The 19,566-nt window shown below is 40.1% G+C and overlaps 1 protein-coding gene across 3 annotated transcripts in view; it reads right to left on the reverse strand.

Annotated features, from left to right (window-relative positions):
- Window positions 1–19,566, reverse strand: part of GOLGA1 (golgin A1) — a 47,875-nt gene that overhangs the window by 28,063 nt on the left and 246 nt on the right. The window contains exons 1-10 of one of the 3 annotated variants that reach the window (XM_040225110.1): window positions 19,259–19,530; window positions 18,820–18,869; window positions 17,646–17,945; window positions 12,196–12,286; window positions 10,131–10,205; window positions 8,973–9,070; window positions 7,442–7,474; window positions 5,204–5,332; window positions 4,540–4,709; window positions 3,993–4,104 (exon numbers count right to left, since the gene is read on the reverse strand). In XM_040225110.1, coding sequence (XP_040081044.1) covers window positions 3,993–4,104; window positions 4,540–4,709; window positions 5,204–5,332; window positions 7,442–7,474; window positions 8,973–9,070; window positions 10,131–10,205; window positions 12,196–12,286; window positions 17,646–17,780 — 843 coding nt within the window. In that variant the 5' untranslated portion in view covers window positions 17,781–17,945; window positions 18,820–18,869; window positions 19,259–19,530. Of the gene's footprint in view, window positions 1–3,992; window positions 4,105–4,539; window positions 4,710–5,203; window positions 5,333–7,441; window positions 7,475–8,972; window positions 9,071–10,130; window positions 10,206–12,195; window positions 12,287–17,645; window positions 17,946–18,819; window positions 18,870–19,258; window positions 19,531–19,566 lie in introns of those variants that run through there. The other 2 variants (XM_040225109.1, XM_040225111.1) reach the window with 2 other exon arrangements.

Here is a 19,566-nt window from a genome sequence, read left to right on the forward strand (position 1 = left end):
TATAGGGCTTCCCTGGTGGCTCAGAGGGTAAAGCGTCTGCCTGCAATGCGAGAGACCTGGGTTCAAGCCCTGGGTCTCCCACTCCAGCATTCTTGCCTGGAGAATCCCATGGATGGAGAAGGCTGGTGGGCTACAGTCCACGGGGTCGCAAAGAATCGGACACAACTGAGCGACTTCAGTAGCAGTAGTAGTAGTAGTAGTATAGATCTACTATTAAGCTTAATAAGAGTTAATAAGTTGTGGAAAATTAATACATAAATATTTCTATATGCCAGCAACCAATACAAAAAATGCTTTTTAAAATTTAGGATTGGCATAAAAAATAAAGCACCTAGGAATGAATTTAATGCTAACAAACCTTTATGGGAAAAATGATAGAACCTTGTTGAAAGTCATTTTTAAAGAAACAACAACACTGAATATCTAGAGTCACAGAGACCATGCTCTTGGATAAGAAAACTCACATGATAAAGTAATCAATGCTCCCCAAATGCATCTTCAGATTCAATGTACTTCCAATCAATATCCCACTAGGTTTCTTTAAAGACCCTGACAACTTGTTCTGTGGGAGAGCAGTGGGCCAAGGATATTCAAAATATCCCTAAAAAAGAACTGAGTTGGGAGGCTTATCTTGTCAGACACCAGAACTTATCCTAACACTGTAGCTAGTAAGGCAATGCATGAAAGTGAAGTGAAGTTGCTTAGTTGTGTCCGACTCTTTGTGACCCCATGGACTGTAGCCTACCAGGCTCCTCGGTCCATGAGGTTTTCCAGGCAAGAATACTGGAGTGGTTGCCATTTCCTTCTCCAGGGGATCTTTCCGACCCAGGGATCAAACCCGGGTCTCCAGCATTGTAGGCAGATGCTTTACCATCTGAGCCACCAGGAAAGCCCTGCATTGTGGAAATACCACAGTGGCATACACCCCAAAGTCCAGGAGCGGTTCCATGTATAAATGCAAAACTGAATTGTGATAAAGCTGGCATTTCAGATCAGTGAGAAAACAGATTTTTCAATAAACAGTACTGAAACAATTTTTAAAAAAATGAGACAGCTCCCTTTCTCACAGCAAGACCACATTTCAGGCATGTTAAAGACCTAGAAACATAGTCAAAACTATAAAACTTTCAGAAAATAATACAGGATAATAATATTACGATTCTGAGTGAGGAAAGATTCTTTTTTTAGATTTTTTTTTTAAAAAGACAAAAGTATAAACTTAAAGGTAAACATAAACATAAAGGTAAACATTTTACCATAGTAAAATGAAAAGCTTGTATTCAACAGAAGAAACTGTAGAGTATGATGACAAGCTCCAAACTGGAAGATGTTTGCAAACCATACAACTGACAAAGGAGCATGGTAGCCAGTATATATATATAAAGAATTCCAACAATTAATGAGAGAAAGCCATAAATGCAATAGAAAATGGGCAAAAGATTTGAACTAGCACTTCATAGAAGAGTGAAAATGATAGATAAACACATAAAAAGATGCTCAACTTCATTAATAATCTGAGAAAAGCAAATTAAAATCATGGTGAGAGGGAATTCTCTGGCGGTCCAGTGGTGAGGACTCCTTGCTTTCACTGCTGAGGGCCTGGGTTCAATCCTGAACTAAGATCCTATAAGACGTACAGTGCAGCCAAAAAAAAAATCATGGTAAGAAAATCTGAAGATGCATTTCATGTTCACCACACTGGCAAAAATTAAAAGTCTGACAACATCCCACCTTGTCAAGGAAGCAGAGCAACCCAAATTTTCATACTCCATTGGTACAAGTTTGTAAACAACTATCACTACTATGGTAGTTATCTAAGAGTTGACCCAAACTCCCCACATCTTGAACAGGCCCCGGAGTTAACGCTCTTTTAAGAAAATTCTCATTTATTTGGCTGTGTCAGGTCTTAGTTGTGGCATGTGGCTCCAGCTCCCTGACCAGGGATTCCACCTGGGCCCCCGCATTGCGAGTGGGAAGTCTTAGCCACTGGACTACTAGGGAAGGCCCCAGAGTTAGCTCTTTCACAGGCAGACAAAAGTTCACAACAGCCTTGTTTGTGAAAGTAAAGAAGCATAAAAAATGTTCACTGTCAATAGAACGGATAAATAAACTCTAGTAATTTCACACTATACAGCTGAGAGAAGATTAAATTATAGCGGCATGTGTCCACATGAATGTGTCTCAGGAAGATAATCTTGAGCACAGAAAGCTAGTGTTAGAAAAATACCTAAAGCATTTTATTTAAGCCTGGTGAGCTGCAGTCCATGGGGTTGCAAAGAGTTGGACATGACTTGGTGACTGAACAACAAGCATGATACAGGAAAGATGATGTTTAGGGATAAAATTATAAAGCAAAGCGAAGAAGTGGAATAATTTCTGGATAGGCTGACTTAAGAAAGAAATGGGATAGAATAGAAAGGGCACACTGAGAATCTCAAAGGTAAACATTCCTTTTCTTAACATGGCAGGCAGGAATAGTAGCTACGTGGGGGTTCATTAGCTTGTTACGCTTTTGATCTTACTTACGTGTCATAAATACTATTTCGTATCTACTCAGTGTTCACAAGGACAACACAGAAACTGACTCTAAACTCGTTTTTATGAGAAAACTGCCCTTGCTCTAGTGCTCTCTTAGCCTGATGACTGACAACATCGGCCACTTAGCTGATTAGACTAGAAACCCAGTAATCACCCCAACCTTTACTCTCGCTTTTCTATATTTACCATGTACCAAGTAGGTCCGTCTCTTCACTATTTCTTAAATTTGTCTTCTCTCCCATTATTTCCACCCCCACTCCTGCCAAAGCCACCATGTTATGCCTGGACAATGCAAGAGCTTCCATCTGGAAACCCTTTCAGTGTTTCCTCTAACAGCCAAGCAACTCCCCCCGTTGCTGTGTTACCCTCCAGCCTTCTTCCACTTCCTTGAAGGCACCACTCATTTTACTGCCTCCAGATGTCTGGGTTTATGGTTTGCACTATTCTCTATTTAAAATTCTCTGCCATCACCACGCCCCACCACTCCATCTACCTGTTCAGCAGTTCATCTCAGTTTAAGCATTACTTCCTCAAAGGAAGTGTTCTGTGACTTCAACACTAGACCTGATTTGATGCCCTCTTAAAAGATTTCACAGCATCCTGCAGTTTTCCTTCACAGCAGGCATTATAGTTTGCAATTATCTATGTGATTATTGATTAATGTCTCACTGCTCCTCTAGACTAAGTTCCGCAAGGGCGAGGGTGATTGATATCTGTTTTTCTCAGCCTAGTATTTATAACACCTAGCACAGAGCACAGTGCTTGACACATAATAAAGCTCAAATGATAGTTTTAGAATAAATGAGTTAACTTAGTGGGACCAGAGTCTGGAAAGTTAAGTTTTTCCAATTATGAAATGAGTGGATGGTTCTTATACCAAACAGTTCCACAAACCCCAAAGCTTTATGTCTGTTATCCTCTCCACTCTCAAAGTCCCAAATGTATTCCGTACCCTTTTGTCTTTTTTGCTTTCAGGCTGTTCTACCCATCCTTGAAATTCCAATTACTCCAGGAAGAGTTCCTTGATTACCACACTGGAAATGCACTCTCCCTATGGCACACATCCTGCATTTGAAAAATCTAATTCACTTAGTTGGGACTTCTTGAGATGTGAATTTTTTTCTTGTCAAACAAAGTTTTGACTTCTATAAGGAAACAGTAAGCTTCTGAGACAAAACACTATAGGCATCTAGATTTTCTGTTTGATGTGGAGATGAACCTTGTATCACAGACATTCATTTATGTAAGATCTATTTATTGGGTGCTCCTTGTTGTGAGGCAACTAAGCCCATCTGGAGGCAGACTTGTTACACCAGGAACTAGGTAGGGCATTGTGGGTTGCACGAGAAACAGAAGTTTCACCAGACACTCTGATGCAGAAATTTTTGCAGGTTTAGTTTTTACCCCATTCATGAATCCTAGGAACTTGGGTCCATTCCTAGTACTCTTCTTACCTTCTGCAAATCAGTGGAAAGTTGCTGAATGAATGCTTGGAGCTCCTGTTCCTTTTGCTCCAGGATTGTGATCTTATTTTCTGCACCTGTTTTCGAAGCTGTCACATGATCTCTTCATTGAAAGAAAGCAGATAATGAATAAATTTGAACATCTCATCTAAGACACATTCTTCCACAGGAAAAACACACATGTCAGGGCTGCAAACATTAGCCATGTGAAGATTATCCATGGATAAGACTCTCTGACTCTCTCTGAAGCAGAAGTCCCAAGAGAAAAACTCCACCCAGGTTTGAACAAGAAATCCAGATCTGCCTTTAGCTACTCAACAGTTTAGCAACTAAAACAATCTAAATTGCTTGGCAGGGTTGGAGGTGTTCTGAGCTTGGCAGGTTAGAGGAGTGAGGGTTTGGGAACAGACAAATCCAGAAGACTGTGCAGAAACTAAGATCAGAAAGTGCAACAGTGAGCAATGGGGAAAGACAGGTAGGCTCAAGCCAGAGCTACACTAACACCGCTTCCCATGGGCCCCACAGACCAAGCAAGAACCTCTGCTCTTCCAGCGCTGAGTAGTGTCTCTGCAGTTCTTCCAGCTTCTGGCTTAAGTCTAACGAAATCTGACTGGATGTCACCAATTCCTCCTGGGTGCGACTAAGTTCTCTGGTTCGTGCCTCCAATTCTTGCTCCATTTTCCCCAAGCTTTCTTCTTTTTTTAAAAGCTGATACAAAGACAGAAAGTTTCACTGGGGTACTACTAAGAAATACCCTTGCAAAAAAAATCTGGACCAAGGACTTCCCTGGTGGTCCAGAGGCTAAGACTGCGCTTCCTATACAGGAAGTGCCCAGGTTTGATCCTTGGTCAGGGAATTAGATCCCACATGCTGCAACTAAGAGTTCAAAAGCCACAGCTAAGACCCGGCGCAGGCAAATAAATAAATAAAAACAAATTAAAAAAAAATCTGGGCCAGTAAGGCAAGTTTTTATAACATTTTTGTGACCTTAGAAGGGATCTTATAGGCCCAGTAGTTTAAAAAGAAAAAAAGAAAGACATATCAAACAGAACTTCTCCATTTTAATAAATTGAAAGACATAAAAATGTGATAAATATCAAAGACAACTAAGGTACGTTTATCAGCAGTTCGAGTCATGACTAGCAAAGTCAGAGTAACGAACCATCTACTGAGGATTTAGCTTCTAAGACAAAAATGCGCACCATGTGCTTTACTTTACTTAGCTCCTGTTGCTGGAATCCCTCTAATTCATCCATTTCATCTCTTCTCTGGAAAAGATTCAAACTCTGGTTCTTCATTTCCTGTAACTGAGCTGTCAGAAACCTTTTGTCCTATCCAGAAGAAGAAGACATCAGCTCAGGCAACCAGGACATGAGAAATCTGTATTATATAACCAGAATTCTTAACAATGGAAAACATTAAGGCAATTTCTTGTCAGTAGCAATAATACATGGATAATGGGAAGCTTTATGGTAATTATTTACAAAATTATCTACAAATTTTTTAAGGTAGAAATAGATTTTTTCAAAAAATGATAGTTGTGGAAAGAGGAAGAAGAGCTACAAAAGCTTAACATTTGAAAAGTGCTTCCATTTGGTTAGCAATTCCAGATATCCATTTGACAAGTCTATCTCAGTGACATACTGAACTGGTTGAATAACATGCATAACTGGAATAAGACTGATTCTCTTAAAACATTAGATGCATTTAGGTAGAACTGGTTTCAGTTAGTACATTCAGACAGCAAGTCAACAAAAGCTAGACATGACTGGTGTTGGGAAGTTACAATTTACTAAAGAATAGCTTCCCAAGATGAATTCTCTTCAGGACAAACTCTGGCTATTGCAGTTTCCAATTCTTGATTGAAAAGACTTTAAAACACTCTAAAAGTAACATTTCCAAAAATCACTATGGCTTAAAAGATCTACATAGATGTCTGATTATTCTTTCCTGGTCTAAAATCTTTCCCAACTCCTCCTGTGGCGGTGGGGGAGTGGCGAGAAAAAAGCTCTTAGGGAACCGAAGTAGATTTTATTTACTTCAGTCCTATATGCATCCCCCTTTACCATAATCTTAAAAGATGAAAAAATAGTTCAATGAGAATTTAACTGCTACAATCTTAAGAGCTTCTTTTAAGACAAGAAAATTTTAACCTAACCCATACCTTTATATTTAAGAAGACCATCATTAACACCACGTTTATACGTATGTATGTATGTGTATATATACATATTTCTTTTAAGCACAAGTTTCTTTGGGAGATAGCTTGACTTTTCTGGAATTCTTCCCTTACATAAATATGTTAAGACATTCTGATAGCTTGCATAATCAGATTTCTTTAGAACACACAAAGCAAACTGCTGGTTTAATTGGTGTTTTATCCCAAGAATGGTGCAATAATAAAACTCATTCTTTTAATAAAATTAACAGTAAATATATTTTATAGTTGAATATATCAATCTGAGAAATCATTTCCTATCATAAAGAGTAAGTCAGTACTGAATGAAAAGAAGGAATGAATTAGGAAGCAGCACATAATTTGGGTTGAGCAAACTGACAATTGATTATTTTAAATTAAAATGTGTTTCTAATTGTAGGTGTGAAATTTCATTTTCCTGTTCATGTCTCAGAGCCAGAAACACATTACATAAGGCACCTACACAGTGTCATGGTGCTGGAATAATCAATTCTTCTCATCTATGTCTAGCTAAGAAGTTCTCTTATCTGCTCAGCATTAAGCCTTCAGAAATGCCCTCCTTCCCCACTGAATCCTCAAAAAGTATTCCCAGTGTTAACACTGTGTCAATCAGGGCTCTAGCAGGAAACAGACTCAAATTAGGGATTTTGGAGAGTCTCATAGAGACTTTTCAAAGCTGTGGGTGGGGTAAGAAAATCCAAAAGAGATAATGTGCTAGTAGCATTGGGCATAAAGGGGGCAAAGGCATAAACAAGAAACACAAGAAAGAGAAAAGAAACACAGAAAGAGAAACTATATAGCTGAGGGTGAACCACAGGTAAAACTGAAGCTGTGACCTTTGGCCATGGGATGCAGTCAATAGAAGGGACCTCACGTGGAGATGGCTGGGGGAATAAACTTCTGATCACACTCTTCCACCCAGTTATTTTGGTGTTCCCCACTGGCGCCCTCAATTACAAGCCAGAGGGCAATGGAGCCCTGCTGATGCAGTCCCTATGGGCCTTCTGTGGGACACACAGAGAAAGGCAGGAGATGGGTAGAGAGTACACCAAGAGCGGCAAACAACAGATATCCAGCACACCCACCAAGAAAAATGAAGACGAGCTTTCCAAGTCAGTGTCTAATCACCTGGCACCCTGCTGCCAAAAAGTGGTACCAGTGTACTAGGTACTGGAGAAAGCATTTTCCAAGCCCCAGAGAAGGGGCCAATATTCACAAGGAGATAAAAATAAGATGAACTAACCTTTTCAAGCTGATCCACTTTTTCTGACCATTCCTAAAACAAAACAATAAAGAAGTACAGTTTCCAGGCAAGAGTATCAATAAAATCAAGATTTTCAGAAAACAAAATAACCCTCCTACCCTACCCAAAGCAACATATCAATCAAACAAAATAGCACATTAAAAAAACCATGATGTTGGCTTAACAGTAAGAAAGCCAAGAGTCCTAAAAGGAGAAGAAAATGAATTTTATATAAAATTCTAAAGCACAAATATAAGCCAGAAAACTTTTACTAAGCAGAGCACATAAAGCTATATAGCTCTTCTGATGCAGCTTTCAGCTTCTTTCTGAGTCTCTGTCTCTGAGTACTGTTGTTATTTCTTAGGAGTGGGTAGCAGGGAGCAGCTGAGTTGGTAACTCTGCAGTTGATACTTAAAAATTAATTTACTGAAAAAGAGGTGAACAGGGTGGTCTTCAGGAGTCCCTGATCATTATTTTCCTTCTGATTTTAATTTTTACCAATATCCTTCATGCCATCTGATAAAAGTTAAAGAAGAAAGGATTATGCCTCTTATTCACCAATCACAGAAGAGGGGAAAAAATAACCATTGGGATAAAAGGCTATATCCTAATTGCCTACAATCAAGTCCACCAGTGCTAGATTATTTCTTCATTTACATTCACACCACAGTTATTCACTAAGTATTGGTGAATGATGTTTTTTCCTAGCTGGTTAATGTCTGAGATGACTAATACACACTGGAAAACAAGCGTTATCATTATAATGCAAGCATGCTAAGTCGCTTTAGTTGTGTCTGACTCTGTGCGACCCCATAGATGGCAGCTCACCAGGCTTCCCTGTCCCTGGGATTCTCCAGGCAGGAATACAGGAGTGGGTGAGCCATTTCCTTCTCCACAATCATTACAATATTTGATGTTTATCTTAAATTTAAAATGCCACTGAACAAAATAAACTTTATAATTACTGTAATAACTAGTAATAGTATTATTTTCCTTTTCTACTGTCATTTACTCAGCATCTTTCAATGGATGGTTCTATTGAGGTTACAGAAATTCCTCTCAGTCTAGCTGGCTGGGGATGAAGAAACTTGGGACAAAGGTTGTAAGAACTATATACATCATGGATGATCGCTAGCTTAATTAATAGCACCTTCTCCACTATATCAAGGCAAGTGCTTTGGGACTAGGCTTTCAGACAGTATTTTGGACGGCAGAGACTCTTTTTTCCCTCATCTTGGGGGGCGCTCATCACTAGATTATGGACACACTACTTCCTTTCCTTCTCTTATTTTACACAGCTACACAGTTGGAAAAGGATACTCTCACATATGGATACATTTCACGATCACAACTATAAAGTTTCTGGATAATTTCCCACCCTACAGCCAAATGAACTCTCAAAGAACTTACAAAGCACAATCCTTTTCTCCTAGATTGTACATATTTCCTACCAGGTTTATGGCATGAGTTTGAAAGCACGTCACCAAGTGAGACTCTCCCCCCAGTCTGGGTAGTGCCACACGTGAAATACCTGGTCCTTTCTGGCCAACGCCAAAGCCAGCCCTTCTGCCATCCTGGCTCTGTTGGCCTGGAACGTCTCATTCTGCTCTTGGAATTTCCTCATGGAAGCTGTTAATAAAGAGGCTCTCTTTGAGATATGGAGATATTTCAGAAACAGCATGACAAACAGCCCATGTGATTGTAACACCTAATAAAAAAGGCCACGGTCACAAAAGTGGATTATGAGACTGGGAAAAACCTGACCCATCTTGACTTTCCCAGAAGCTTTTGGCCTTAGTAATAGACCTCAGTTCTACTTTAGCTTGTTTCCTATTGGTCGCTGTTGTTGCTGTTGTTATAGTCAAGTATACACATTTAGGAAGATGTCAAAGGGTACTTTTAAAATGATATAGTGATAGAACACTGAGTCAGGTAGCCTGCCAGAAAACACCAGTGCTATTGCTAAGTGATGGCTACTACTATTTAATAGAATTTAAAAAGTCAGAACAAAGCAAAACAAACCTTTTTTTCACTTTATTTTCCTTAAAAAATTATTTTTTTTAGCACATATTATACCCATAAAAAATAACTTTCTACTTCTACTAGCATCTTTCTTGGATTGAACCTAAAGGAAAACATATAACTTAGGGAAAACTAAACAAAATGTATGTCCACTGTTGGAGGAGTGATGATAGAGATTTCCCCCAGTTATTGAACATAGCAGCTACGAAGCTATGGCTAGAACCAAAATTTCTTAATCTAGGCCCATGGACAGGCACTAGATTTTCCTAAAATCTAAGGGCAGCCCATAAACCAGTTAACTGGATGATACACATAATATCCTTCTCCTAAGAAACATGCCCATAAGACAACATAAGTATGAATTATATGCTTATAGCTATCAGATAAATGTTATATCAACTCAATTAAGAAGTGTGCTGCTGCTGCTGCTGCTGCTGCTAAGTCGCTTCAGTCGTGTCTGACTCTGTGCGACCCCAGAGACGGCAGCCCACCAGGCTCCCCCGTCCCTGGGATTCTCCAGGCAAGAACACTGGAGTGGGTTGCCATTTCTACTCATACAATAAAGACTTGAGCTATGATGAAAGGCAAAGTTAACCATACACTACTGTTTTGTTTCAAAAAACTAGACCCTGGAAAGATTGAAAAAAGCAGGAAAAAAAATACGTACAATCCTGGTGTTTTTCTAAGGCAATTTCAAGCTTCTCTTTTATCTTCTGCAAGGTGCGGACCTGTTCAGCATAGTCTTGGGTGAGGAGTGTGACGCACATACCAGGCATGGACAAACATCAGGAAAGGAAGTTAATTAAACAAAACAAACAAAAAAAATGAATGAAAATGATGATGATTTTCTCAACCTGAAAACCATTCCTGTTAAGGAAAGCTGGGCAGACAGCCTCCCATTAACAATGAACAACACAGGCAAACAAGTATAGTGCAAACTACCCACAGTGTAAATGTGAACTACAACCAGGCAGATTCGTTTAGCCTGGAGGAAAAACAAGAATTGGGCCTGGTCTGGTCATCACAGATGCCCTGCCACGAAAACCACTATTATCTCATTACTGAAATTCAAATCTCAGTTTATACCGTCCTTCCCATTCTTGGCAGTAGGACAGATCAAAGGGAATTCATTGAACAGCTCACTTACAGTTCACAAAACTGAGTGACAGTGGTCAGGACAACAGCAAAAACCTTACCACAGCAGTGCCTCTGCAATAAAAGCACTGAACTCTCTAGAATAAAGTCAGCCACAGAACTGAGTGGCCTATGCCATATTAAAGGTGAAAGTCAGAATTAATTACCTGGGTAGCCAAAGAAGATAGTATGGTATACTGGAAAAGTAGGCAGGCTCTAGTTCAAATCCCAACTGAGTCAGTCCTTAGCTGAGAGACCTTAAGCAAAGGACTGATCGTAAGTATTAGTTTTTTCATTTATGAAATTATGGTATTAACTGTATCTACCACAAAGGATGTATTAGATAATGGAATGTTCTATTGCCTTAATTAGATAATAAACTACGTGCTTTAGGCAAGTGGGACACAATGCCCAATAAAGGGTAGCTGCTACTGTGGTTGTTCTTCTTATTCATACTGAGCCTAGGACGTAAATGCATTTAATTAACATCAGTCTTCTTGCCTGTCCCTTCTCTAACATCAGTGAAGCCCAAACAATTCAGGGCTTCAATTCAGCTTCCTCCCCAGCACTGAACAAGTGTAAAGTTATTTCACCTCTGTTACTGATACTGCTTACAGGCAGAGGTCACAGGATAATAACACTTGAGTTTCAAGCAGACTGTAGTGAAAAGCAGGGACTCTAGCATCAAGCAAATCTGTGTTTGGATTCCAGCTCTACCACCTACTACCTGTGTGACCTTAATCTCACAAAGTCTTGTTAGGCTAGAGTGAGAATAAAATGAGATAATGGGCTGTCTAGCAGCTGTGAGTTACACTACGGGCCTTGATAACTACACACACACAAACACCTCACATACAACTTGGTGAATTCTGTAGTCTGTTGCTTTATTTCCAGTAAAATGGGCATAAGGCCAAGGGACAAAAACAAACAGAAACCACTGATCACTTCACAGGCTGAAGCTTTCAAAATGTATCCACTGGCAGAAACCAAAATAAGAACTCACAACTCTATCACAGACATGCCCTGCTCAGGCAAAGAATATAATGGGAGTTGTGTAAATTGTAAACTGCACACAAAAGACATAATAAGAGTTACAGCTTCTATACAGGTGCCGAAGTTCAAAATACTGCTAAAGAGTAGCCCAAAGACCCAGAATGATATTACACAGGTGATATGCATCTGAGCAAGTGGCAATGTAGCACCAAACCGTGTCTGGTGCTGAAGAATCCAGTATCTATAGACCAATCCATGAAAATGCTATCCTTAGCCCTTTCCGCCTGAAGCAAGCTCGGCCAATGGGAGAAAAAGGACTAAATCTACATATAATTTTTAATACATTTATATCCACAGCTAGAAATCTCAGGAGCAGAAAAACGTAAGTTATTTTAACTTTAAAACTTCAGTTTTGGATTTACACTATTCAATACACTAACAAAAGAAGAGAACAAAGAGGGTACAAGTTGCTCCTTTTTGACTAAGGAGATCAAAATATGTCAGAATAACTGTAAGGTTATGCTATGTAGCTTTTTAATAGGGAGAGAGGGTCAAGTGCAAGGCAATTTTCCCTTGGTTGCTTCTCATGAGGTTCCTGGACATACCAGAAAGTCTGGCCTCTAATTTCCGTATCTGTTCATTCCTTCTCAAAAGCTGGGATGAAAGATCTTCTCTGGAGCTGCTTCCATCAGAAGCCTGTTGAGACAGAGAGGCTGTATTCATATATGGATTTTCAGCAGCGTGAGACCACATAACCAGAAAGCAGCAGCTCTTATTTCAGGTTTGGTTAACCCTTTAAGTGATCACTAAAAAGCTTCTCTACCTATAAAGAAGAAGGAACAGTCTCTCCATCTATAAAGTGAGGAGATATAAGATGCAAGACAGAGAAACTGTGTCTGTGTGTGTACATGGTATTGGAACACCCGGTGGGAACAAATCTATTATCTTCCTGACCCAGGAACTGAACTGGGGTCTCCTGCACTGTGGGCAGATTCTTTACCAGCTGAGCTACCAGGGAAGCCCATGATCACATTGTACCAAGTACATAATACAAAAAATATATTTTCAGATAAAAAAGTAAATCACTTTATTTTCCCAAAGGTAAAATCCTGGGGTAAAGGGAGGAAGGTTCTTTAGCAAGGTATTGAAGGCTGGATGGTCTGCCACTGGGACTTTACTGGTGGTCCAGTGGCTGAGAACCAGCCTTCCAGTGCAGAGGATGTGGGTTTGATCCCTGGTCCAGGAACTAAGATTCCACATGCCCCAAGGCAACTAAGCCTGTGTGCCAAAATGAAAGATCCCAAACACCACAATGAAGATCCTGCCTCAGACAACTAAGAATCAATGCAGCCATAATGAATAAATATTTTTAAAAAGAATCTATCACTGACATTGATAAAGTTTCAGTATCTTCATCTATAAAACAAAGGGATATCAATCTATGGTTCTAAAATGAGTCAAAACCTTTAGCAGATAATATATATTCAGTTAATTATTATACTAATGAGACATCAAAATTTCCTAATAATCTAGATTATTAAAACACATGGGCACTATTATTACTTTGGGCAATGTTTACTACTGCTAATAAATAAATCACTTTATCTTCCTACATTTGATTATGGAATTTTAAAAATACAGAATAGGGAGAGTTGTTTACTTAACATTCTCTACTTTAACAACTGCTGATTTTTCCCATATTTGCTTCATTAAATTTTATTATAGTACTTTAAATCACTTTTGACAAACACTTATAAAACATAAGAACATTTTCCTTTATAGCCACAATACCATTATTATACCTAAAAAAATTAAAAATAATAGTATCTAATATCCAGTCCTCCGTCTTCCCCATTTATTGCCAAAATAATGAGTGGTTCAAAAATCCATTTTAAATATTTATTTATCCATCTACCCATTTGCTCATCCAACATTTATGGAGACCCAGTCACAGGAAGAGTTAAAGGGGGTTTCAGGAGGTGGCAGGCCCAGGCTAAAGTCACGTCGTCACCACTTATAATCTATAAGAACTTGGACCAGTTGGTCAAGTTCTCTGTGGACTGGGTTCTTCACATGAAAAATGTGGTTAACAGACATAATCGACATCACAGAGCTGTAATGAGGAGGTAAACAAATCAAAATCTGTCAGGTCTAAAACAGAGCCTGGCACATAATTAGCTTTAATACACAGTAGTAGAAATTATTATTATTATCGGTACTGAGACACCTATTCTTAGTATTGTTTTCAGCACTGCGAATAGTGATGAAAAGCAGTCCCTGTCTAAAACAGCAGCACTTGCAGCAGCTACTAATTACTAAGTGCTTAAGAGCCAGGCACTACTAAGTGTTTTATACACTATGCAGAAGAGTTCATGTCATAGGCCCGAGACTGCTATCTTTGGCAAAGCTGGCTTGTAGGGTGAGGCCCTGGCTAGCCCATGGGAACTTAGATTTTACAAGGGTTCCCACCATTCCTGATAAGAATGGCTCATGGTACCTAAACCAATTGTGCAAAAAATGTGATTTATGCCTAACATGTGAAAGGTTGCTGCTACGAGCCGTGAACAACACCAGGATTCATGGCCTCCAGAGGAGATGAATTTGATCTGGGACCAGAGACGAGGCTTGATCACTCAGAGCTTTTGTGCAGCAAAGTTTTATTAAAGTATAAAAAGAGATAGAGAAAGCTTCTGACATAGACACCATAAGGGAACAGAATGAGTGCCCCCATGTTAGTTTTCAGCATGAAGTTATATATCTGTTAGCAAGCTGCAGAGTTGCACCAGGCCCCTCACCCGCTCACTCCAACATGCATTTTGAGATAGCACTGGCACAGGTGAGTCACCCCGCCCCTCATAAAACAACTGACATGAATCTTTGAAGAAAGGTAGATTTCCAAGCAAATACAAAATTCACTAACATGGCTTAAGAAAGACATTTCCATGAGAAAAAAAGCATGGGTTAGCTCAAGGTTTGAGATAAAGTTAAGTTCAGGCAGAACCAGCTGTCGCCATGATGACACAGGATTAGAAGAGAAAAGAAAAAGGAAAAAAAAACGTTTGCCACTTGTAGTTTATTTCCTCCTCCCCCTTGGGGACCTCTGGCCTCCCTACTGAGGCTATTAACCCTCTCACGTGTCTTCCTTCTAGAAGTCTGGAATTGTAAATGTTAGGCAGAAGGTGCCTATATGACTAGCCTCCAGTAAAATTCCTGAGCACTGAGTCTCTACTGAGCTTCCCTGATAGGCAACATCTTATCCTGTGCAGTCACAGTTCCTTGCTGAGGGAAGTAAGTGTGTCCCAGGCAACTCCCCTGGAAAGGACTCCTGGAAGCCTGTGCCTGCATCCCTCTAGATTCTGCCCATGCACATTTTCCCTTTGCTAATTATGCTTTGTTATAAATGTTTTCACTGTGATAAATGACAGCAGTGAATAAAACTATATGCTGAGTCCTGTCAGCTCTTCTAATGAATAACTGAACTTAGGGGAGAACCCTCCCCCCACGACTCTGCAACACACATACTTTAATAAAGATGGGTATTGTTCTTATTTTATAGATGAGGAAACTAAGGCATAGCAAAGTGAAAAAGACTCGCCCAAGGTCACACAATAATGGAAGAGCCATCAAACTCAGGTCTGCCTGCCTAACCTGACCTGGGCTCCCAACCGCTACTCTACTGCCTCTCAAGAAGCTCCCAGTTTAGTGGAAGAGACAAAGAAGCAGATCATCAAGAACAATGCAGTGTAATAGGTGCTATTACAGAGGATGAAAGGGTCAAGAGACCAGATTCAGCCAGGAGGGATGAAGGTTAGAGGGGGTGAGGGGGCAGGTCAGGTCAAGAGGGCTTCCTGGAAGCAACATGTGAGCCAAGTCTTGAAGGATGAACAAAATCTGCCAGAAAAATGCAGGAGTGAGAGGAGGGGATAGGAGAAATTCCAGAGAGGAGACAGCATATGTGAACATTTGTAGGCATGATGGAAAGTTGTCTGTTGCATAAAGTACAGTAAGTTCAGTATGGAGGGAGCACAGGGTGTAGAAAAGTAGAGTGAGATAAGGTGGACGGGTGAGCTGTATCACGACCACAGCGGTTAACCATTAAACGTAACAATGACTTTGTACTTCATCCCGAAGATGATGAGAAGCCACAGAGAAGTTTTAAGCATTGGAGAGACATGAACAGATCTGTTCTGGGGAGTTAATAGAGGCAGCGAACCCAGATAGCCTACCACATTTGTCCAATTAAGAAAGACGGCTTAAAATAAAAAGAAAGTAAAACTTCCTTGGTGGTTCAGCTGTAAAGAATCCACCTGCCAATGCAGAAAATACAGGTTCGATCCCTGAGTCAGGAAGATCTCCTGGAGAAGGAAATGGCAACCCACTCTGGTATAATTGACTGGGAAATCCCACGGACAGAGGAGCCTGATGGGCTACAGTCCATGGGACTGCAAAGAGTCAGACACAGCTTAGCAATTAAACAACAACAAATGGACTACCAGTAAGTGGAGTACAAAGGGTAAGTTTGAGACAGGAGATGGAAACCAAAATACTTGCTGACAGAAGAGACAGCAAGAAGTGAAGAAGAGTCTAAAATGTTGCCAAGCTTTCTTGCTGGTGACCTGGGGGACAAAGGTGCACAGGTGGAAATAGAGTTAATGAATTCAGGACTTGAAATACCAGAGGAAGGGTGCCTGGTTGGAGAGAGATACGTAATGGAAATCAAGGGTCTGGAGACAGGGAGCGAGGATCAGAATCAGAATTTGAATAAATTGAAACAGATAACTTCAGAAGTCACACAGCAAAGTATTTCCTGGATTCAAGCCAATCTCTATATCTGGAATACATTTGAGATGAGAGATTTCATTTAGCGAGTCAGCATGATGCCAAGGCAAGTACCTCTGCCAGAGAACTCAGCATTAAAACTACGTCCTTCAGCCTGGTGCTCAAATGTGCATTTATGTTTCCTGTTGAATACAGGAGCCAATGATAATTTAGATCTGGTAATCTATTGTTCCACCCCAATAACCTAATAGCTTCTGCCATGTAATCTGACCTGAACAGGTAGCATAAGAGAGGAGGTCGACTTATCTGACCACGGAAACAACTCAAGTATCTATCACCAGTAGAAGACAGAGACAAACTGTGGCCTTTTTCAAAGGCCAGAGTGTTACACAGCAGTAAAATTCAATGAACCATGTGCAGTGCATTGTTCTTATAAAGTCTGAAAATAAGCAACAGGTTGTTTATGAATATATATGTATCTGGCAGGATACTTTAAAAAGCAAAGGAACGATATACACAAACTGTAGGATGGGTTATCTGAAGGGGAGGAAAGGGAAGGGAACCAGGAAGGAACACACAGTATTGATAAAAATCTAGTTCTCTGCCTAAGTGACAGATTTAAAAACCATTCGTTTTATTTTTATGCCTTATACAATACATTTACACTATATACATTCTTTTACATATATCAAGCATTATAAATAACTTGTCTTAACTTATCTGACTTAAAGAAGATCCTGTCATATGGCACAGATACAATTTTAATCCTAAGGCATGATACTTACTTAACACAGTAGCATTCTCAAATCTTTCCAACTACAAAGGTACTTTACAAATAAGGGACAATGTGCAGCCATTGGTGCCATCTTTTCATCAATTTTCCCATAAAAATAGTGGTAACTCCCTGGCTAATTCCATGCCAAATGCACAGACTTCACTAAGTAACAATGACTTAAAGTATATATATGTGCAGAGACAACAGGCCAAAGTACTCTGAGAAACAAAATATAAAAGATGATGCACAAGGTTTTATATAGATGGAAAAAAAGAGTACCAGAGGAGAAAGTAAATATGGAAAGAGACCCGCAAAAAAAAAAAAATAGAAAAGCACCTCAGAAACAAAGAAAAGCACCTCAGAGCAAGAAGAATCAGATATAAACTACAAATCATCTTTGCAATTTTAAAAGAAAATACTTACCGGAATGATTCCGTGAAATACTATTTTTTAAATATAATAAGGCTGTACCAAATATTAAGAACTACAAAAGGTACTTACAAAGTCATCTCCTGAGTCAGCTCCCATGGAGGCAACGGACTCTTTGCTCACTGATCGTGGGATCCTAGTAGCACCTCCTGGCCTCTGAGCAACAGCAGTCTCTTCTGCAATTTTCTTCTTCAGTTTTGCAAACATTTTGCTGTGTGGCTATCCTGCACTGATGACCAGTGCTTGAACCGCTACAACAATTGTTAGGCCAGCAACCAGGAATTCCGAGACAGGTGCCTAAAAAGGTCCAGTTATCCAAACTAGCTGCATTCCCACTGAAATGTGGGCCAAAGGCTTGTGGCACAGGAGTATCTATAAATCAGATGAAAGAGAGCTCTAAATTAAACATCAGAGAAATTTATCTGGGTTGCTTTGTTAAGCTTTAGGTTTCAAAATTAAGTTTCATAATTTTACATGCACACTTACTAGGACACAATTACTAAGCATTTACAAAGCACTCAGGTGTGACAGATGCATATACAGATAAGAAAATCCAGTTTTAAGGAGGTGAAGTAATATGCCAAAGACTGTGTGGCTAAAGTGCATGCTTTGGAACCCAGGAACCCACAAGTCCTTACTCTTTTTTTAAATTACATCACATTGGCTGTGGCATACAACACATTAAGTAAAATTTCCCAGGGGAAACATTAACATAATGTTTTTGAATTCTTCCCCTAATAATATTAAGTATGATAATATTAAGTATGACTACAGTTTAGACAAAAACATGTAACTCAACACAGGGAAAAGATGTAATGTTCTGATGTTCCAAGATGGTGTGGAATCAGCTGTTCACTAGAAAATGTTGACAACTTTTTTCTAAAAAAAAAATAGGAAAGCCAGCCAACTACACTGTATCAGGAAACATCCTTAAATGTTTCCTGGAAATGTTGTGTGGTTTTCTTAAAGAGTGATTAAAATTACCTCAAGTTAGTTTCTTTTTTGTACAATGTTTTCTATGATACTACACACCAGATTCAAACATCTTTTCCTCCTATCATGCATGAGACATTAACATTCTGGTTCCAACCTTATGTTTTCTGGCCGATATCTAAGCTCTACTCTAAGACCTCTAATGATGAAGCTCTAAGATCTACAAATGACTGCTTACCACTTGTGAGCATCCATTTAAGTCTGTGCAATTCTTCAAAAGTTTACCGTCAATGTCTGTAAACCACCTACTCACCTGGCTTATCTATTAGACTTAAAACAGCTTGGAGGTCAAAGCTTTCTGTCCTGCACGAAGACAAAGATAAAATGCAATGGATATTTCCTCTCAAGTGTAAGGTCAAAATGTTGGGGGGACGGGCAGAGTGGAAGAAGAGGGAGGAAGGATCAAGGCGGGGGGTGGGGGGGGAGAGAAAACCTGTCATTACCATAATCCTCAGTGGTCTACCATACTCTCTTCACCCTGGTTTTTGCATTTGTGATTTGCCTAAGAGTTTCACTTAAAGGCACAAAGAACAGAATCTCTCATTGTAGTAAGCGGGTAAACTCATTTCGCCTTGGGAGCCGTGAGCACAACTTCAATGAGATTAAGGTTTTCCCAGGGCCAGTATTTATTTCAGTTGATTCTGACAGTCACACACTGTTTACCTGGCCAGAACCCCAGAGCCTTGACTCACATTCAGAAAATCGCTGATTAAAAGGACGGCAAAGTTGGAAGACGGCTGCCAAATGCTCGGGGGGCCAGCCACCTGCCACGGCAGTTTGGATCCCACTCACTGAGGCTCCTCCCAGACCCGCCCGTACGTGGACTGTCAAAGCCAGGAGGGACCCAATGTCTCTCCCACTTGACAGCAGGGAAACTGAGACCCAGAAAGGAGGAGTGACTTGTCTAAGGTCGCGCAGGTGGCGGGGGGCAGTTCCGGGACCCCAGGTTCCAAACTCCCAGGCCGAAGAGCCCGCCTCTGCCCCCACCCTCGCCCTGTCC

This window comes from Oryx dammah, unplaced genomic scaffold, assembly GCF_014754425.2.
Source record: "Oryx dammah isolate SB20612 unplaced genomic scaffold, SCBI_Odam_1.1 HiC_scaffold_25, whole genome shotgun sequence".
Classification (NCBI taxonomy): Eukaryota; Metazoa; Chordata; class Mammalia; order Artiodactyla; family Bovidae; genus Oryx; species Oryx dammah.